This window comes from Saccopteryx bilineata, chromosome 11 (assembly GCF_036850765.1).
Source record: "Saccopteryx bilineata isolate mSacBil1 chromosome 11, mSacBil1_pri_phased_curated, whole genome shotgun sequence".
Taxonomy (NCBI): Eukaryota; Metazoa; Chordata; class Mammalia; order Chiroptera; family Emballonuridae; genus Saccopteryx; species Saccopteryx bilineata.
The window spans coordinates 8,466,029-8,488,595 of record NC_089500.1 but is presented as its reverse complement, the minus strand read 5'-3'; the positions used below and the strand labels follow the sequence as shown (position 1 = coordinate 8,488,595).

The 22,567-nt window shown below is 40.6% G+C and overlaps 1 protein-coding gene and 1 non-coding gene across 2 annotated transcripts in view; one reads left to right on the top strand and one right to left on the bottom strand.

Moving 5' to 3' along the window:
• Positions 1-22,567, top strand: part of CDH7 (cadherin 7) — a 125,014-nt gene that overhangs the window by 2,816 nt on the left and 99,631 nt on the right. The window contains exon 2 of the mRNA XM_066247031.1: positions 10,530-10,936. Coding sequence (XP_066103128.1) covers positions 10,727-10,936 — 210 coding nt within the window. The 5' untranslated portion in view covers positions 10,530-10,726. The remainder of the gene's footprint in view (positions 1-10,529; positions 10,937-22,567) is intronic.
• Positions 20,354-20,484, bottom strand: LOC136315808 (small nucleolar RNA SNORA63). Its single transcript, XR_010727589.1, has one exon. It is a non-coding gene; the product is annotated as a small nucleolar RNA SNORA63 (small nucleolar RNA).

Sequence of the window (22,567 nt, the reverse complement as noted above, 5' to 3'; positions counted from 1 at the left end):
ATCAGTGCAGATGAATGTGCGGATGTCTGTCCACACGTCCGTTTCTGATTATACTACAGAGGATCAGCATGGTGGGATCTCTTTATGGCTGTTTTTGCAGCATGTTTTCCTAAACAGGGTGTCTTTTACTGGAGTCACAGACATCACACATGTCTCTGCCTAAATGCAAGGGTAAATTAAGAATTCAAAGTCCATACAGCTCAGAAATGTTGTAAACATATAAAGGAAAACCCTATAAATACAGTTTTGCCACTTTGTTGTTATATAAGTAGCTCAAAAGGACTGTGCCTTGTCACTTTGTTTTCTTTTTAATTGACAAACCTGTTTCTAGTTAACTATAAACTATCCACTTCCTTTTTCATGCTTTTCATCCAACTGGTTGTTCCTCTTTAGTTGAAATTGACCCTCTTACCCACTCAGAGAAGTTTTCAAACCGTGCCTGATTCCAGAGGCCAACGCCAGGCTGTGGGATTCACTCCTGGGGCCCCTGCCTACATATTTAGGCCACTTAGTGGTAGAAGGTTGTGGTTTGTGGCTGTAATGGTATCTGACCCAGGGAGCTAATGGATTTTATCACAGTTTCCTTTACATGAGAAGTCACATATCCCAGAGGGCCCCAGCATCACTCATTAAAATGTAAAAAAAAAAAAAAAAATTATACCTTTTTACAGCACAGAAGGAGAGGGCTGTTTCATCAATATTAAAATGATCAAAGTTAATGCTAAGCTTGTAACGGTATACAGTTGAAACAATTTACATGATAGTATATTTCTATGCTAGAAGCTACAGATGGCGATATTAAATCTGGAATGACTCAAATGAGTATATCAGGAGAAGAGAGTCATCTCCAAATGTAAGCTTTGCAGAAACAACCAAATAAGCATGCAAAGACAGTCTTATAGTCTGATACTTTCCTCAGTTGGTACCCTATTTCTAAAACAATTGATGGTCCATTGTCCAAATTTCAGTCAAAACAGTTTACTACTCTAGTGTCCTTGTCTAGTAGGAAGTTGTTTTTGATCGGTGGGGTTGTTTAGAAGTTGGTGGGGACGTAAGTTTAAAGTTGGATACTGCTCAATTTGTTCTGGTTACCTGTGGACATACAATCCTAAAGAACAGATCCTTCCACCATTTTCTTCTTCTGCCCTCCTGACCCTCTGTATAGAAATCCTGATAATTTCCTACTTTGAAAATTCAAACTCATGGTCCCATCACAATTTCGACGAGATTGACTCTGCTTTTTGTGGCTTTTAAAGAAGCTGCTAAAGTCCAAAGGTAATAAATTAAGAAGCACTTTCTTATCCAAGTGAGAAGTATTTACCAGACACTTTCCATGATCCTTGTACCCAAACATGCTTAGTCCCATCAGTAACTGGCAGTGTGACCTGGGGCATGTCACTGGGAGGCTGTAGATTTTGGTTTTGTTCTTAATATATAGAGCTTTGAGTTTTCCTGACATCTGTTCCAATTTGTATGTGTTATCCATCCGTGGTTCTACTGCATGACCAAGCCTCAGTCATGAGCAGTGCGTCTGGGGACTTCTTGACGGTGTTCCCTCTAACGTGAACCCCTGGAGACCCGAGTGATTCCCATCATCAGGACTGATGCCTTCTTTACCCGGGAGGTGCTGCCCTCAACGACCCAGCTTGTATGTTGTTGTCAGAAGGCGGGGGCCACCGCAGGGGACAATGCTCCTCGTCCTGGATGACTCTCGCTTGGTGGCAGGGGCACCTGTGATCCCTCATGCATGGGAGGAGGTTACCATTTCTCCTTTCTGCATTCCCCCAAATGTATTCCATGGAGCTACTTTACAAAATAAATAAAGGTAACAGTGGACAAGTACTATCCTGATTATAAAACAGAACTCTAATTCTGTGTACAGAGATCAGTCATAGTGAGGACCTCCACAGGGGCAGTTGGCAGAAGTCCTGGGGAAAGCAAGGGCAAATGAAGGTCTTTGAAGAAGACATTGGATGAGTCAGGAGGCAGGCTTGTCATTGACTTTAGATCATACTCTTTAGGACCTAAGGAATGTCCAAAAAGAAAAAGCTGCTCTTCCCCGACTCTACAACAGAATGAGTAAAGGGAAGGCTGTTCTAAAATTAGTGGTCATTTCTTTCTAGTGCCCTCTAACTGCTGTGATGAAGTGTCATCATTCACGCTTCTAAGCGTGGATCTTGTTCACCCTTCCTAAGGGTTCATTAAAAATATGTTGCTTGCCCAGTGTAGTCAGCTCCAAAGCAGTCTTGGAAATGACAGTTTCTTCCCAGTAGGCCAACAGCAAGATTTTCTTTTTTCATTTTGTTATTGTTAGCCCTATGAATTCTTATACTATTATGTTTTATAGATCAGCCAGCAACCATCAGGGGGAACGTCAGATTCTGGAGGTGTTTGGCAGTCATTTATTATGGATTATTATTATTTTTTTAATTCTCATGGATTGCTTTCTGTCAAGCATGCCGACAGTCCTCAAATATTTTTGCCATTGTTTTCCTAGAAAATGCATAGTATTGAATTTGTTTTGGGGCTCTCCTGTCTCATCTAATTGTGAACTATACTCATCTTTAAAGGAGGCAAAACTTCCTGAAGTCAGTGTGACCAACAGGTAATAAACTGAGTGTTAGGGTTGAAATACAGATGGAGTCTATTTCAAGAGTTTCAGAAGATCCATTTCTGATGATACTTGTCAGAGGCAGAGGCATGCAGAGCTGTTTCTTGCCCATAATTTAGAGGCACTGTGATGGTATAAAAACTTTGACTGAGATAAACCATTGGTTATTTATATTGGACTGCAAGAACACATTCCAAGTTAAGTGCCACAAAAGCTGAGAAATAGTAACGTATTTCATTTTACTATAGTTGATAATCATATTTTATAGCTCAAGTTACTTCTAGAAGGCATCTAGCACTGGGTGCTTTTTAAACAGCAGTTTAGCATACCAACGTTAATTGGTAAATAGGCATGTGTTTAAAACTATGCTTGTGATTGTCTATGAATGGAGTGGCTGAATATGATGTATTGATGCTACTCATCATGTTTTTATCATGTTGCCTTTAATTTAAATGGAACAGGATCTGGTAGATGTGTGCTTTTAGTAATAATAATTGGTTTACTTATTCATAAATACATTTTTTGTTATTAATTTTTAGTCATTGTTTTTAGGTATGAACAAAACATTTGATTAAGAGCATGAGAATGATTTGATCTGATTTTTAGAAGTGGTTTCACAGAGTTAGGTGGGGTAAAAAATCCAAGAAAATCTTATAGGAATGAATTTGTTTTGGTAAAGTAATATTAGCTATTAAGATTAAACAAATAGTCATGTGTCTGCTTGGAAATAATTGTTACCACCTAGTTGGAAAAAAATCATTGGAGCTAAAGGTAGCATGATAAAGTGATTCCAGGTCAAGTAAGTGACCTTGATTTAGTAAATAACTACTTGACTGATTCTCACACCCTCTTTTTTTTTCCTTTGTGCTTCAATAATTTAAAATTTTCTTTGTAAGCTTTCATTTTGTATTTTCTCAATTAAGGTGTGTTGTACTAATCACAGTATTACTTGTGATGAATTCCATGTATTTTTTGTTTGAAAAACTATTAAATGTTATAAAAAATAATAACAAACAAATCCAAGTTTTTGCTTTAAGATATCTGAGCGGAAATTACACATTTTCAACCTTGCGCAGATCGTTTTATTTTAGAGTTTTTGGTAATCCAGTAGCCATCTGTGGTGGGCTCCTTCTCAGCGCTCCTCTCCTCAGACATAAGCTATTCCTGGTTCCTCCTCAGTGTTCTGATGCTACCCATTTGTGACTGTCTAGAAGTTGACACAGATCTGCAGAAGTTTCTTGAACTATGCGCCATACATAATTTCTCCGCCCTGTCTTTTTTCCTGAGCTAGTAATAGCAAACAAGTCCGCCATCCAACCCTGCAGAGGGCCACTCTGCTGAGCTGTGTCACTCAAGACAAGATGAGACACAAGACCACTTGGGTACAGAGGTCTTTGCTTGTGTCTGTTGTGAGTTGCCATTGTTGGTACCTGTATTAAACACTCAGCTAGGGGAGGGGTGAGGGAATGGAAGAAGATAAACAATTTGGAAGTCTAAGAAGGAAGTATGCAGGCTGTTGCTTTGGGGCTCAGATTCATGAAGGAATATTGAACCCACTATGAAAAAAGTCAACAGTTGTGATGGATTGTGTGCTCTCAAGTTCATTTAAATATACAACATACTGTGATACCTTTATATGTCAGAAGATAGGAAGTTTGGAGGGTCATGTGATAGGAATTCTCAAGTTCTGGTTACTTCTGTTTAATGATCACAGACAACTGGAGGTTTTTTCTAACGGGTCAGGGCCATTCGCTTCTTTCATGATATCATAACACAGGAGGGGCTGGGTTGAAAGTACTGGTCTTTACCTTGAAAATCAGATTTCAGGGTAAAGATTGAAAAGGAAGGGAAGGATGTGGGGATGCCTGGTGAGGAAGGAGGTGGTGCATCTCACCTTTTATGGAGGGTGCATGTTCTGGGCAGACTCAGGAATTACCGAAATACTGAGGACCTCCTGGTGAAACACCCCCACTCATGTCATAGTTGTTCATATAATTTCCCAGGCTTACAAGTGCACTCCACAAAGGGTATGGTAAGAGGTGTGTATCTGCCTCCTGAAAGAGAATCTCATCTTCCAATGATACACACAAAGCCAGTTAAAGTGTTCTTGTACACTCTCCTAGACCTTCAAGAAAGTTAAAGAACAGTTGGCTCGAGAGCCTGACAAATATTTGAATACCACAGAGAAATATAATGGAATTGTTTTCAAAATGGTTGTGACTCATCAACCCAGTAGAGTAACTAAGGAGTTTGTTTTGACAGTGTAGATGGTTGAGTTTTCATATTAAAAGTAGTTTAATTACAATGCAGTGAGTATTTTATAATTTTTTTCTTAAATGAGAAGTGAGGAGGGAGAGAGACAGACTCCCACATGTGCCTCGACAAGGATCCACCTGGCAAGCCCCCTATGGGGTGATGCTCTGCCCACCTGGGGCTGCTGTTCCATTACTCAGCAACCGAGCTATTTTAGCACCTGAGGTGAGGTCATGGAGCCATTTTCAGCACCGAGGGCCAACTTACTCATTCGAGACATGGTTGCAGGAGGAAAAGAGAGAGAGAGAGAGAAGGGTGAGGGTGAGGGCTGGAGAAGCATGCGGGCACTTCTCCTGTGTGCCCTGGTCGGGAATCAAACCCGGGACATCTACATGCTGGGCTGACACTTTATCACTGAGCAACTGGCCAGGACCTAAATTATTTTTTTTTTCTGAATGCCAATTATGTGTTTGATACAGAGATAAAGAAGACATGCCTGCCCAAGATTTTTATTAATACTAGTTGATTTAAATAGGAAAGTACAGAATGCTCAGGTACCCTTTCTCCACAGACATGGCATCAATGCCATGCAAAGTCATTGTATAGTTACTGTGAAGCAGCCCATGACATGCTCAGGAACTCACTTTTTTTTTTTTTTTTTTTTTTAAAGACTTTTTTTAATTTTTTTTTTAATTTATTCATTTTAGAGAGGAGAGAGAGAGGGAGAGAGAGAGACAGGCAGACAGAGAGAGAGAGAAGAGAAAGAGACAGGGGGGAGGAGCTGGAAGCATCAACTCCCATATGTGCCTTGACCAGGCAAGCCCAGGGTTTCGAACCGGCGACCTCAGCATTTCCAGGTCGACGCTTTATCCACTGCGCCACCACAGGTCAGGCCGGAACTCACTTTTTTGAGAGGTTCCAGCTAGTTTGATTCATCCATAATCTTGTTGTGTGAAAGACAATCTTTAAAAGGCAAGAATAGGCATGGAACCATCTCATGTCAAAATTCACGCTACATTTCATAAACGTGCCAAGTACTTCCTTCACATTTGCCATGACTTTCTAAATCTTCTTACCCTTTAACTGTAATTATTAACAATGCACACTTTTTCACAGCTTAAGAAAAGCCAAAAAAATCAAATCTCTCTAAGTGTCAAAAGCATAAAAGTAAGACCTGTAAAAAACAGACTTTAAAGATAATTGACTTCAGCTCCCTCCTCGGCAAATGTGGAAAATTAAACTCCAGAGAGACCCAAGGTCCTCCGGAAAAGGGGTGGGGTTGAAGACAAAGACCCAGTGCTCCTGTCCCCATTCCCAGTTAGGTGTGTTTTCCTCCTTATCAGGGCACGTCCAGAGTAAGCCGAGATAAATTTCCCTGATTCTGATACCAGTCTTATAAAAATTACAGAGGACATGCCTTTAGAAAATTGCTTTCCTGTGACTTTTTTTTTGGTGGGGTGGAGGATTTTGACGCCATAGTTTGTATTCATCTAGACTTGTTTTGGTTTATGATCTAGCTCATTCTTTGGCACTGGCTAGAAACATCAAGACTGTTTCCATTCAGTGTAAGAGTTGTCCAGATCATTTCACCAGAGACAGTATTAAAATGAAAACTGACCGTCACTTTCCCAACTCATGTTAACAATTAGTCTCCAACAGAAAAACAGTACCATGACTAGAATAAAAACAGCAGCTCTATGTCAGTGCTTTTAGTTGTGCTGGACACAGAGCCTCAACTCTTCATGCTTGGCTTATTTAGTCCCATTATGTGGAAGATGCCTTTATTATTTTTGTTTTATAAGTGAGAAACTCGAGGCTTTATCTCTGCAGGTAACCTTCCTTAGACTGTAAATGCTTTGTCCAAGATTGCATAGCCAAGACATGACAGTCCCAGGATTTGAGGATTTGTCTTTATTGGATACATCACCTAGTCCTTACCAGGGTGTGGGTATAGTAATTCCTTTGAATTCCCAAAGTTCATTGGCTACTTAGTGTTTTAGAAGTTGGATATATTTTCCTACCAAACAATGTTATCAAGCTCCCTTAGTCCAAAAAGTAACCCGAGTAATATAATTTAGCTATATCCCATTATATTTTGTTTGTTTGTTTGTTTTAGGGATCAAAGTACTTCTGTCCTTGTTTCTATGAGAAAATTTACTCTCTCTAGAGGAAAGGGCAGGGTGAAGCTGGAGATGTTCGTGGGTCTCAGGTTTCGGAAACCAGTCTCAGTCCTGTTTCCGTCACGCTAATCCAGCCCTCCTTGTCCCCAGGAACTTTGGTGGCCACCACTAGCATGAAGAAGCCATGTGACTGTGCCTTTCGCCATACTGACAGCTGTTGCTACTAAAAGCCATTCATTCCGAGGTCCTGACTAGTTCCTGGTGCATCCTAGACCATTCCATACAGTGGTGCCTGCACCATTGCCTAGTATAAGCAGGTAACCTGTTTCAGGGAGGTTAGCTCAAGCCCCGCCTACAACGACCATTTAACCACACGGAGGGACCTACGTCGGAATATCAGTACCTGACACAAGTTACTTCTTGTTTATGATTCTAAGTCTAGAGTGGTTTCTAAGTGCACCAAGGCCTTTTTTGCTCCTTAGATGGGAGATCTGGAATTGGGGAGGTGGGTTCCCTGTGCAGACTGCAGTTGGTGAGCTCCCATAATGGTTTACTCCTCCCAGTGGTCCCCAGCATACATCAAGTAGCTGCACATTCTGCAGGTGGTAGCTGCATTCTTCTGCAATGCCGCTGCAGTTTCAAAGCCTTATCGGCATATTTTAACAGGAATTATGTTTACTTGCGTGGAGCTCCAAGTCAGTGCACCCTGCTTCCAGATGTGTGGGCTATTCCAGCATATTTAATAAAGTTCACCTTTCTTCTACTTACACGGCATTTTGTATGAACAATTTGACTGTCGGACATTGTCTGAGTAACACACTTGTGTCACAGGAGAGACAGGTAAAAAAGGGAAAGCTTGTGATACAAAGACAGTATCTTTCCTACTTTGACGGGAAGCTGTGTTTTGGCTTCATGTTCTTAAAACTGGACTTTTCTCCTCTCTTCCGCCCAACATAAGTGAATGTCTGTCTTTCACCTTAATTATCCTGTTTTTGATTTACTTATTGTTAGCCACATGAATTCATAAACCCCAGTGCAGCAAAGTGATTTAAGCGAGCAGTTTATCACAAATCCCCATCCCTCTGTGTTTTGGAGTATGTTTGGAAGTTTGTTTTATATCTGTCTCTTGCACAATCAGAATGCTGTGATGGAAATAAGTATACCTTAGGGTAAAAGCTGTGTTGTTTTTTTTTCCTGTGCTGCATGCCAGCCATGAAGGGGGTTCGTGAATACAGTTGAGTTTCCTCACCCCTCTTAGGAGAGTGAACGACATGGCCCATCGGCCCATCGGCCCATCGAAGTGTCTGGGGGAAGTCACTACCATGCAGGATGCAGGAGCCAGGCCAGGCGGTGTTCAGTCAGTATCTGTGGAGTCGCGCATAACTGCGGTGAACAGCATCACCTCACTGCTACACAGCATCCATGACAATGAGTTAGGAGGGTGGGAGATGGACATGACCGAGCTTTTCAGTTGATCTCAATCAAATTAGAGCACATCAAAACACCTGGCATTCTGTGACTCCAAATCAGCCAGCTGGGGTTGAAGCACCTCATGCTTCTTGCTCTTCCCAGTTTCCCAGAAGAGATTTAAACCAGCATATGTCCCTGCCATTCACTTAAATCCCCACTTTGAGCTGCTTGGCTTTCATAGTCTAATACCAGTGCATGAAGTATAAAAAGTGAGATGAGGAAAGACTGGCATTAAAGCAATTTTTTTAGTTTCCACATTTTTGTGGGATTTTTTTCCTCTTTTTTGCAGTTGAATTCTAGTTTCAAGGCTTTATGATCAGAAAATATGCTTGGTACAACTTCAATTTTTCTGAATTTGCTGATATTGTTTTTGTGGCCCAACATATGGTCAATTCTTGAGAATGATCCATGTACACTGGAGAAAAATGTATACTCAGTCACTTTGGGATGAAATGTCCTGTAGATGTCTATCATATCCAGGTGCTCTAGTGTTTTGTTTAAGGCCACTATGTCTTTGTTGATTCTCTGTTTGGATGACCGATCTAGAGCCGTCAGCGGTGTATTGAGGTCTCCAAGTATGATTGTATTTTTGTCAGTTTTTGTTTTAAGATCAATAAGTAGCTGTCTTATATATTTTGGTGCTCCTTGGTTTGGTGCATATATATTAAGAATTGTTATGTCTTCTTGATTCAGTGTCCCCTTAGCCATTATGAAATGGCCATTTTTGTCTCTAAGTACTTTTCCTGTCTTGTAGTCAGCATTATCCGATATGAGTATTGCTACACCTGCTTTTTTTTGGATGTTATTTGCTTGGAGTATTGTTTTCCAGCCTTTCACTTTGAATTTGTTTTTATCCTTGTTACTTAGATGAGTTTCCTGTAGGCAGCATACAGTTGGATTTTCTTTTTTAATCCATTCTGCTACTCTGTGCCTTTTTATTGGTGAGTTTAATCCATTTACATTTAGTGTAATTATTGATACTTGTGAGTTCCCTATTGCCATTTTATATCTTGCTTTCTGTTAGTTTTGTGTCTTGTTTGATCCTTCTCTTTCGTTTTTCTATCTTTTGTTTTTATTTGGTTGTATTCCATACATCTTTCCTCTGTTGCTATCTTTTTTATCTCATGTGCTTCTGTGGTGGTTTTTTCAATGGTGGTTACCTTTGAGTAATGAAAAGGGTCCCTACCCTGTTCATTGTAGCCAACTATTTTGTGAGTACTTTTGCACTCCATCGTCCTTTGCTACTGTTAATCTCCATCTTCTCCCCCTCTTTCTTTTTGTTGTTGTCACAGTTTAAATTTGGTTTTATTGTGTTCTTCTTGGAGCTTTTACTTGTGGCTCTGTTTTTTTTTGTTCTTTGTATCTGATTGGAGAACCCCCTTTAGTAATTCCTGGAGTGGGGGTTTTCTGATGATAAATTCCCTCATCTTTTCTGTATCTGTGAATGTTTTTATTTCTCCTTCGTATTTGAAGGATAGCTTTGATGGGTATAGTATTCGTGGCTGAAAGTTCCTCTCTTTCAGGACTTTAAATATTGGGGTCCACTCTCTTCTAGCTTGTAGAGTTTCTGCTGAGAAATCTGATGATAATCTAATGGGCCTTCCTTTATATGTTGTATTCTTCTTTTCCCTGGCTGCCTTGAGAATTTTTTCTTTGCTGTTGGTTTGTGTCAATTTCATTATGATATGCCTTGGAGTAGGTTTGTTGGGGTTAAGAAAACTTGGAGTTCTGTTTGCTTCTTGAACTTGAGGCTTTAGTTCTTTCCACAGAAAGCAATTTTTTTAAAAACTGATGTTGCTCTGTTTGCGTTCAATGGCCATATACTTCAGTGGAAGCCCTAGAGGAAACAGACTATAAAGGTCACATTATGGAATTAGAATAATTCTGCATTGGCAGGATGTATGCAATTTACAGATATGGTGACAGGTCTTGCAAATCTCCGCCTAAGTTTGTGATTTGGATTTTAACGATTATCCATATGATGACATCTTGGGCAGATCCATACGAAGACAGAAAACGAAAGTGCAGAGTTGTGTCTTGGTTTCGGACACTAACCCATCTCTCTGTCCCGCCAGGCACCCCTTACACCATTCCTTGGCGGAGGCTCTTCAGCAGCGGTGACCTACTCCAGTCAAACACTCCACAAATTATCATCTCTGGACTCCTCTCGGACACCCTGCCGGAGGCAAGAGCTGCGAAGCCACCTGGAACTGTGCCTTTCCTGTTGTCAAGGTGTTTTTCTTACACAGGAAGAAGAAAGAAGAAAAAAAAGATGAAGTTGGGCAAAGTGGAGTTCTGCCATTTCTTGCCGCTGATCGCCCTGTTCCTGTGCTTCTCGGGCATGAGTCAGGCAGAGCTCTCGAGGTCCCGGTCAAAGCCCTATTTCCAGTCGGGGCGGCCCCGGACCAAGCGCAGCTGGGTGTGGAACCAGTTCTTTGTGCTGGAGGAATACATGGGCTCTGACCCGCTCTATGTAGGAAAGGTAGGGCATGAGGCGTCTTGCAGGCGTGAATGGTTCTTGGGAACGTCTGTGGTTGATGGAGACCTGCTGGTGTTGTTTGGAAAACACATGACTCTCACTCCTGTGAACCAGTCTGTGCCGTGTCTGGCCCTGGGTAGCCACTCTGAAATTGTAACCCACAGTGTCACACAGTGAACCCTCACAGGGATCTAGGCTTTACTTGTAGAAACAGGTGAGGATCCCACGGAAGCCAGGGTGACCATGATCGTGGCACATGAGCAAAACTATTATTTCTATAATTACAGCAAGAATACTCACTAATGAACTGGGAAGAGCTGTGAAATTTTTATCGCCAGGCGACATTATAAGCATTTTGGGACGGTGCTACGTAAACGATGCCTGCACTCACTGTATGCTAATTATATATACTTTCCTGATACTTTCAGTTCAAACCCATTTTTCCTTATGCAGTCTGGTTTGGATGGGTTTTTAAACATTTGCTTTTTAAAACTGCCTTTTAGATTAAAAAAAGAATGTAAACAGGAGTCAGTTATTCGTGATCTTAGCCCAGGGTTGGGCAGATTGTGGTGCATGTGTTTGATAGCCAAACTGAGCTTTCTTTTTCACAGGTATTTTCTATGTGACTATCTGGGCAGGAGTTTTTCTTTGAGTGTCTCCTAGCGTCAAGGGCACGTTGAGAGCGTGGCCCTCATCCTGACAAGCTCCTAGTGTGCTGCAGGTTTTGTCGTGTCATGCTTGTAAAGAATTCCCAAATTTCTCAATTTGGTGATGAGCAGTGGTGAGTGTTTTCTAAATAGAGTGCATTTTGACGAGAACTCTAAACATCTGACACTTTACTTTTCACTTTGTCAGTTTTACGTGTCTATTCCTGATAAAGCTGATAAATTTATCCATGAGGGAATTTGCAACTCTGAATGTACGAGGAGGAGTCCTAGCTCTTGATTTTGTGGGTTCTGTTTTCATTTGCTCACACCTTAGGTAAGGGTAAAAAAATTAGTTTTGTTGATAGGTGTCTACATAAGTCAAGGTAATCTGTATTATATTTACTGTTTTTGTTGCCTGCCTCTACAGTTTACAAATAATGATGGACATTTATTGTAAAGAAAAGGATTTGATTATATGCAATGTTTCTAGGACATGAATTAGTATTTTTTAAGCCAAGTCATTGCATTTTTCTGCAATAAGAAAAGAGATGTAAGCACACAAGTGCTTTGTGTGCACATATATTTCTTCATAGCCATTCTACATTTTATTTTATTTTATTTTTTGACAGGGACATAGAGAGAGTCAGAGAGAGGGACAGACAGACAGGAAGGGAGAGAGATGAGAAGCATCAATTCTTCGTTACATCACCTTAGTTGTTCATTGATTGCCTTCTCATATGTGCCTTGACCAGAGGGCTACAGCAGAGCGAGTGACCCCTTGCTCAAGCCAGCAACCTTGGGCTCCAGCCAGTGACCATAGGGCCATGTCTATGATCCCATGCTCAAGCCAGTGACCCCACGCTCAAGCTCATGAGCCTGTGCTCAAGCTGGGGACCTTGAGGTTTTGAACCTGGGTCTTTCACATCCCAGTCCAATGCTCTATCCTATCCATTGTGCCACTGTCTGGTCAGGACCATTTTACATTTTTAAAAAAATTTTTAAAATTATTTTAGAGAGGGTAGAGAGAAAGAGAGAGAGAGAGAGAGAAGGGGGGAGGAACAGGAAGCATCAACTCTCATATGTGTCTCGACCAGGCAAGCCAGGGTTTCGAACCAGTGACATCAGCATTCCAGGTCAACGCTTCATCCACTGCGCCACCACAGGTCAGGCCCGTTCTACATTTTTAATAGTACCATCTTAATATAGTGTACATGTACTAAATATCTCAATTTCTCTAATTTTTTTCTTATAAACAGAGTGAGAGCAATCACCATTTTGCATTGTTATTGTCTTAAGAATCTGGCTCTTAATTTCATCTACTTTTAATGAACATTTAACAATTCATCAAACTTTAGTGGAGAGGTTTATAATCAGCTGATTTAGAAAGAATTAGTAGTTATTAGGCGAAATCATACTTTTGTGAGAATGTGCAATTTTCTAAAGACAGCTGAAGTATTTCCATTATTTTGGTTTTAAGTGGGATTTTCTGAGTGGGATTGACATTTTGAAATGCACATAGCTTCAGTTTAAAGGTACCCTTCTTTTAAGTTCTACAGTCTTCATATAATAATTCAGAAGGATTGTATCTAAATAATCCCTAAGTCCGTTTAAATTTATAAAAATGCTCGTCCCTAAGGTTACTTATATTTCAAATTCATATGAAGCTACTGGGTAATGTTGTCGTTGCTTTTCTAAGAAATTGTGGGGTTCCTGGATTAGGCAACTAGAAATATTCTGTGCTTCCTTTTCAATGTATCAGAAATGATCACTGGGCAGATTTGATGTGACAGGAAACAGGTTTGTGCTTCTGTCTTGCATGGTGTCTATGGGCACTTCCATACAGACGTTTACAGTAAAATGTTAGGATGCCGATGGGTTTAAATAAAAAACAAACCTCTTAAGTGACTAGAATATAGAAAAAAGGCTGTGCTTCCATGGGATGAGTCAAGCAGAACCTTCAAAGTCTAGATCAAAGTCCTGTTGCCAACTGGGGAGGTCCCGGATCAAGTGTAGCTGGGTGTAGGTGGGGAGAGAATTCATGGACAAGAAAGACAAATGCAAGGCCTTGAAGGAGTGATTGGTATTCGCTGAGGGACACTAGCCGAGAACTGTGTTCAGGAGGTGACGAGATGACACTTTTCAGGTTGGTGATCTGAACATGCGGAGGCATGAGAACTTTGACCTCAAGACACTCACTTGAGCCTGACCTGTGGTGGCTCAGTGGATAAGGCATCAACCTGGAAACACTGAGGTTGCCGGTTTAAAACCCTGGGCTTGCCTGGTCAAGGCACATATGGGAGTTGATGCTTCCAGCTCCTCCTCCCTTCTCTCTCTCTCTCCCTCTCTCTCCTCTCTCTCCTCTCTAAAAATGAATAAATAAATAAAATTAAAAAAAATACACTCACTTGAGTATGTAGAGTAGGTATACTTCCTCTTTTTCTAAGTTGGGGGAGGTAGTGACTGTGACCAGCCAGAAGTTTTACAGGACAGCAAGAATTAAAAAGTAGGGATGAACAGGTGGATGAATGGATGAGCAGACCATTGTGAGAAGAAAAGAAGGAAGCTAACCCTTACTTGTCACAGACATGCATTTTACCTACACTGGTTAGATGGCCAGACTCTTAGTCTTTCTGACACAATAAGGTTTCTTAGGTTGTTTGGAAAAATATAAATGATGACCTTGATAAACATGACAGTTCAATCACATAATGGACAAGTACAATGTGTGTCAGTCATAGTGACTCAAGTTTGCTTGCTGACTCTGTCACTTCCTGCAAGTTGTGTAACTTTGCACAAGTGCTTTCTTGTCTCTAAAAGAGGAATAATAATATCTACACTTCAAATCTCATCCTGGAAGTAACTGAGATAAAAATATTTGGAAAATATGATACATTCAATTAATTTTGGCATTCTATTTATTTCATTGCATACCAATTATAAATTAACTGAGTTATGGATAAGCTATTGGGATATATCTCAAATATTCTATTTGTGACCCTTCAAATGAAAGCAGGTCTTATTTTATGAACTAAGTAATATTTAAATTTACTGCAGTTAATTAGAGGAATGATCTATATTGTATTTGCATCATCTTTGGTTGTTTGTGAAAGATTAGACACTGACAAAGTATACTAGTTAGTGGGTGAATTATTCTATCCTTCAGCACAGGGATTTCAAATACCACAGAAATCATATATGTATATATTTTTTAGACCTTTGAATTTGGAAACCATGGGAATGGCTGGTGGCCAGTGGGATAAAGAAATAAATGATCATTGGTCATTAAAACATTGAGGATAATGAAGGCACAAGGTGAGTTTTGGTCTTACTATTTTAGCCAATTTACTGGGTTTATTTAACATGATAACTCAAGACTAAAGTAGAATAGTTTGTTGAAAGAGGAGTGCTTCTAGAACTTTCACACAGAGCTCTCCAGAGCATGGACTTCTGGACTGTGTTAGAATCTGACCTTGTTCATTGACATCCAACCATGTTCTTGTTATACAAGTTAAACTGCTGACTCTAAAGCTATAGACTTAAGGGAAGAGTCCTTAGTTATTATCCTGAGGGAGTTCTATTTTTTTGAGATATAATTGACATCTAAGATTATATTAGTTTTAGGCATACAACATAATGATTCAATATTTGTATATATTATATATTATTATTTTTTTGTCACAGAGACAGAGAGAGAGACAGATAGAGGCAGATAGGAAGGGAGAGAGATGAGAAGCATCAATTCTTTGTTGTGGCAACTTAGTTTGTTCATTGATTGCTTTTTCATATGTGCCTTGACTGGGGGGCTACAGCAGAGCAAGAGACCCCTTCCTCAAGCCAGCGACCTTGGGCTCAAGCCAGTGACCTTGGGTTTCAAGCCTGTAACCTTTGTGCTCAAGTCAGCAACCATGGGGTCATATCTATGGTTCCATGCTCAAGCCAGCAACCCTGCACTCAAGCTGGTGAGCCCGCAGTCAAGCCTGCGACCTTGGGGTTTTGAACCCAGGTTGTCTGTGTCCCAGTCCAACGCTGTATCCACTGTGCCACTGCCTGGTCAGGTCAATATTTGTATATATAATGAAATGATCACCACACTTAGTCTAGATGACATTCATTACCATACATAGTGACAGATATTTTTCCTTGTGATGAGAACTAAGATCTATTCTCAGCAACTTCCATATATGTGATACAGCATTATTAACTATAGGCACCAGGCTCTATGGAGTTCTGTGTTAGAGGATAATAGGGCGCCTTACCCTAAGAGTATTTTTTAGTTACTGTCATGCCTGTTCCCTTGTCCTTCTATAGGGACAGTGGTGTGGAGTCCTTTCTTGTCTCCCTGGGACTGTCACAGCCTGAACTGGCTGCTTGCAGCACTTAGGAACTAGTAGTTCACGGTCCCCTCTTTGACTTCCATGGTGCTTTTCTAAGTCCAGTCTTTTCCTCACCGTTATGTCCCCAACCATCTGACGAGAAAAGAATTGGTCTGCTCACCCAGCCAGGCTCGGCTCGGGGTAGGAGTGTTTTTCATCTGTCCCAACCTCCCGGGCTGCCAGCCAGTGACTGTGCTGCAGGCCGTTATTTCCCTGAAATGAGGGCTTCGTGTCTCTGCCACCTCTGCAAACCTCCCTCTTGTTCTCCTTGCCGCTGCCCACTTCTTCCCTGCTTCTGCAGGGAGAATTTATTCCTGTTACCCCCATCCAGATCAAATCTATGGAAATCCAGCAAGGTAACCGCTCCACTTTAAGTGTCAGCAAAGGTGCTGGGGGCATTCTCGGAGCATGGAGCTACACCCCAGCCGTGACTCTCACCAAGAGAGGGGCCCTGTCCCCTGATAACTAAGGTGGTGTTCAGGGCTCCAGGAAAGAAGTGTTCATCCTGAAAACAGGTAATGCTAAACACATTGAGGCAGACATTAGATTTTGTAACTGGGCAGAGTTACATGAAACACATGGGAAGAAAACAGCAAGTTCCAAATATTCTTTACTTAGTTATAGGAGAGCATAGCCATCATGATAGAATTTTATGTTCCATCAATTTTGGAGGGAAAAAACCAACAGAAGTGTCTGCTCAATATGTAGATTCCCTAAAGTTGGCTCCAATCTGAGAAGAAAGACAGCATGCTTTCCCTATGTATGCATAGGACATCGATTTTCATAATATCCTTATAGTAACAGTGAATTGTGAAGACCTTGTTCATGTTACTTTGGGATAGAAATGTGAAACTCCTGGGGCCTTCAAAGGGAGTTTGGGCACGGATGAGCTCTGCGGGAAGTAAATAAATTCAGATTTTTAGAAATACTTCTTGGCAGTTCTTCTTAGCTCTTCCAATAAATACTCCAGTGTAGCTTGAAGGTATTCAGTGCATTTTCTCCACATAAAATCAACAATTCAGTGTTTGTTTTGTTTCTTGACAAACATAACAAAAAATCAGATACATCCAACTTTGCCACCAAAATGCAAAAACCTACCATTAATTCAGTTTACTCTTCCTCATTTTCTCTTCCAAGTTGTCTTAGGTTAGAAATGAAGGTTATTATTCCCGAAGGCTTGATCTGGGGAGGCTACCTAACTAAAAATTGGAGGAGAGGCGGCTTACTGTTATGAACCTAAATACAGTTTAACTAGTTAGATCGTCTAGATTGGCTCTGAAGTTTCTGATTGTCTATGCTGCTCAGAGTCACTGAAAATGCTGTCCTGTTTAACTCTTCTTTGTGTTTGTAAGCACTTGTCACACATATAGTGATGGGGAAAACAAAAACAAAATTTTTTTAATGCCTTTCCTAGTGGTGTTTTTACATTGTGTTTATGTTGAGATGGTAAATGCAGAACAGGAAATAAACTAAAATGATGGCATTGGGCCTTTCTGTGGCAAGTGCAGTGGAATTGTTGGATTGTCTGACAGGCTCTATATGTAGTGATCATGGAAACAAAGTCAGAGAAACTATGGCAGCTTCCATAACTCCCCAAGATAAATGACGGAATTAGACAAACAGCAGGACAGCCACCGAGCCTTTGCTGGCTCAAGCATAGATGGATAAGTACTCTAGTGGGAGAAATTCCACCCTAATCGGCATGATTTTTGTATGATTTATATTGATTATCTGTCACAGAGACAGTGTGCACTGGAGAGAAACAGTAGTTTGTATAAACACGCTTTACTCTGGAGCCCACGCATTCTCTTTTGCATGCGGTTCTGCTTGTCATTTCCCGTGTTCACTTACGTCCCCCTTCCCTATCTCCTTTCAGTACTTACCGGGTACCTTTTCTGTGAGGGGTGTTGTGTTACATGGGAGGGTTTAAAGGAAACACTCTTCTCCATAAAATTCAGTCTCATTGATAAGCCATTCAGGTAACCAGATGGCGATGCAAAGCAGTGAGTTCTAAGCTAGTTTACATCTGTGGAGGTGGGTCGGATGGAGGATATATTGATGGATCTGTGAACAAAGGCTTGTATGAGGATATATAGAATACCTCTGTGATTTCATAATTCTTTAATAGTCTTACATCAAAGCAAAACAAAAAAAATATCTTCTTAGAAAGTAGGACACGGTATGCTACAACTAAATTAGGGGACACTTTTATATTGGGGAATTATCAGGAAGTAGAAAGCCGAGGTTAGATTTGCAAGTTTCTCCGTATTTTAACAATCCTCTAATTTCTCTCTTCTCATTGGCAAAATGGAGATCAGTAGGTAGAATTTTAAAATGTTTTATGTTGAAATAATTTCAGACTTAACAAATAAGTTGCAAAGTGTTATTTTAGAACCCAACTTCTCCCAATGTCAATTTTACAAGACTAAATGTTATTTAAACCAGGAAATGAGCACTGGTATGATCCAGATTACCAATCAGCAGTTGTATTCAGATTTTCCATTTGTTACAATGAAGTGGCTTTCTGGTAGGAGCCAGCCTAGAATTACATCCTGACTCTGTCTTGTCTCCATAGCCTTTTCAGTCTGGAGTAGCTCCTCAGTCTTTTGCTCATTGTCATTCTTGGTCAGCAGTGTGGTAGCGCATCTCACCACCTGGGCTGGTCCCATGCTTCTTCCTCTAGTGTACGCATTTCAGGTGATACGGTGTTGGCCAGATCACCAAGGAAGTGATGCTATGTCCTTCTGGCTGCATCTTGTCAGGAGGTATAGGACATCGGTATGACTCATCTATAATGATGTTGACTTTCATCCCTTGGGTCAGGCAGTGTCTGCCAGGTTCCTCTACTGAAAAAGCATGTCTGAAAGTTTTAAAATCTAAACTGTCCTTACGGGTTGGGGGTAACACAGCTCTGGTTTGAGGGGGAAGCATCACATGAGTCGTTAAGGTCCACTGCCCACTTTGAGGATGAAGAGTGTGTTATCTGAAATGCGGGTCAAATGGAAATCAATAACACCTTCAAGTAATATCCATCATTTTATGTAGTGTGTCTCAATAATATGACCCTCATAATTATAAATAAAACATTGTTTTGGAAGATATAGTCAGCTAAGGTAAAAGAGGTATCTGGGGAGAATGCCATCTAAGGTGTTACGTTTTATATATTAATAAGAGAGCTGGGATCTAAACAGTGAATACAATTATATTTAATGTTTCAAAAGATTTAGTAATGACATTTGCTCCTAATGATTTATTTAGAGCCTATAACATTTGTGTTTCATAATCAATATGGCTTAAATCTTTGCAAAGCCTTGTGACTTAAAAAAGATGCTCTTATATTAGAGATGAGGTAATAGATGTATTTGAAAGTAAAATGAGTAGAGTGAGGCGACAGTCATTAAAGCTGTAATTCAGAAGAATTAAAAAGAAAATCTGGATGATTATTTCAATTCTGGAAAGGAAATTTCTGAAGAATATCTTGAAATGTTTTGGGATTATGAAAATATTTAGTTTTCCTGCAAAGAACTAGGTTCAGTTACATTATGATCAAGCCCTTTTAACATATGTTCTTGAAACCTTTACTTTTTTAAAGGCATGTATTCATGAAGGAATAGATGCACATGGTTCCCAAATCATTATGTATTCTTGAAATTTAACAAATCTTGAAACTGATTTTAGTTAGAATAATTAGCAATGGTAATATTGGAGAGATGAAAATGATATTTAGCCTGGATATAGAAGTATTAGAAATATATCCTAGAACAGAAAGTTTCAGGATAGGGTGTGCAAAAAAACCCCATACTACTGAGAGTTTGAAAAAGAAAGAATATGCTTAGAACTTTTCTTCACTTCTTTAAAAATCTCATCCTTTGGTCCAGGCCAGTTGGCTCAGCAGTAGAGGATTGGCCTGGCATGTGGATACACCTGGTTTGACTCCCGGCCAGGGCACACAGAAGAAGCAACCATCTGCTTCTCCATCCCTCCCCCTCTTCTATTCCTTCCCACAGCCATAGCTCAATTGGCTCAAGCGAATTGGCCTCAGGTACTGAGGGTGACTCCATGGACTCCGCCTCAGGTGCTAAAAAATGGCTCCAGTTACAACAGAGCAACGGCCCCATATGGGCAGAGAATCGATCCCTAGTTGGCTTGCTGGGCGGATTTTGATTGGGCGGATGTGGGAATCTGTCTCTCTGCCTCCCTCTTCTCTCTCTCTCTCTCTCTCTCTCTCTCTCTCTCTCTCACACACACACACACACACACAAAATCTCCTTTAACAATTTTTAATTTGTGATATATGCAATATCATAGTGCATTCAAGGAGTTTGAACTGATACAAGCAACTTTCCAGTAAGTGGAGGCCATTAGCCCATATCATAAGAGATTTTTTTTTTCTTTTTTACATGTATGAGACCAAGTGTACCTGGCTGCTAAAGAGTATAGCAGACAGGTATAGTTAAGAAACAACTTTATTTTGAGCAGGGGGAACGACAACACAGCACTTTACAGCTATATTGTAGTCTGAATCCTGCTACCCATAAGAGATTTTAAAAATAAGGGACCATGTATACGTAGTTGACTGGCCCCGCACTGCAGAACCGTATTCCATGAGCTGGAGTGGACCCATGGAGGTTGTCTGGATGCTGATGGGCTCCACAGTTGGCCTTCTTTCCTTTTGTACCTCATTGCTTAACATTTAAGGGAAGGTCTAGAACACCTCCCAGGAAATAGCAGCCAGAGAAAAGGAAATTGCCAAGAAAATATTCATGTTGAACTTAACCAGCCTTAGGATTTCTCGGGCCAAGAACCTGGGACTTAACCTCTGTCCTGTCACCACACAAACGAGAGGGAGCCCCCAAAGATATGAGGTAAAAAGCAAGACAGGAGGTTGAGGCCATCTACATTTCTAGATAAGCTAGAATCTCGTCTTCTGTGAGACACACAGGGAAGAGCAGTCGCTCAGGCTGGGGCTATGTTACAGGAGTGGCAATTACGCCAACCAAACGATTCACGTCATTCCAGCCCGTTCTGTATGTAAACAGTGCACAGTTATCTGATAAGAATGCCCCCCCCCCCTGAATGTTTACTAATCTTCTTAGTTAAAATGCTGACATGTTTTTAAGGTATTTAACTGAAAACACACAATCGTGATTTGGACAGCAACACATGCATAATGCTCAACAGATGTAAGCTTGAAAGACGTGTGATGATCAGTAGTGACGTTGTTCAAACCATGCCGAAATTAGGCTTTTCTGATTTGTGAGTCATTTACGGGTACACGGTGGAGCAGAATGTGTGTGGAGAGTAGATGACACATTCTGCACTGGGTCCTTGAAGAAGAAATCACATATCTGAGCCGTGCAGTTCTATATCTCACATCCCACTCCATCCCTGGCTCAGCTTAGATAATTTTCTCAACTTTGAATCATAACAGAATGGAATTTAGGTGGCAAATGAATTTTGCTTATTCAGGAGAAATCAGTACTGGTAACGCCCAGTCACAGGGATTCAATGTAATAATATCTAAGAAAAGTGAAGCCATCACTAGTTAAAAAATACTAATGGATTAGATGAGCATGATCACGTGGCCATAGCATATAGTGAGCATCTTTGCAATGTTAACATCATACACAGTGTGTGCAAAGAAATAGAGCCATGTCTCAAACCTTGGAAAAGTGTTTTTTTGGTTTTGTTTTGTTTTGTTTTTAAAGATGAGTATAACATAGTGTGATAAGTTATCTTTTCGGTTGCTCGTTAGAACATCTGCACCCAGGCTTTTACCTACGGCACAACAGCTGTGCTCAGGGAATTTCCGAGAGCAGTTGTGGTGTGTAATGATCTGAAACAGGAGTGTTTTTCCCATTGATGAGGTCGTTTGTTGGAGACGTGAGTACAATAGACAATGGAAAATAGGTACCAATGGATGAAGAGTCTGGGATTAGGTCAGAGGAGGAAGTGTCTTCTCCTTCAGATTCAGTTGAGATTTCACAGTGAAATTCATGACCAGAACTCAGGAAACCAATATTCAAATGATGTGTATCTCGTCACGTGCATTGTTTTCTCGGTGCTGCACTGGTTACACTGTGGCTTCTGATTTACATTTCAGTTTGATTTCTGCAAACGCGAGGCACACTGCTAAAGCCTGGGGTTCCAGTGCACTTTGCATTTAACTGCTTTCTGGGTAGAGCCTGGGGTGCATGGGAGAAAGAGCAGCTTAAGGAGGAAGGGGTGTAAGTCACATCCAAGGCTTCCGCAGTCATGTGATCGTTCTGTTCGTTATTTTGTCAAGCAACAATCCCTGTTGCTGTTTAGCAAAACTGAAGTAATAATAATAATAAAGAATTTGATGTATTTTTGATTGAGATACACATTCTCCTATATAATAATTTTCTTTTCAAATTCTATGTGCCCTTAATACTGAAATCTAAATATTCATATTAATATCAAATATTTTCATCAAAAATAAAATGTGATATTCTTTCCTTTCTTAAAGATGAGAGAGCTGCTTGGGGCTTTCAAGCTCATCTGCTGTGGTCCTTTTCCGAATTCAGGGGTTGGTTGTGCTGTCTCCCTGCTGGGCGAGCAGGCGGCCTCAGGTCCCTGGATGGCTTAGGGCA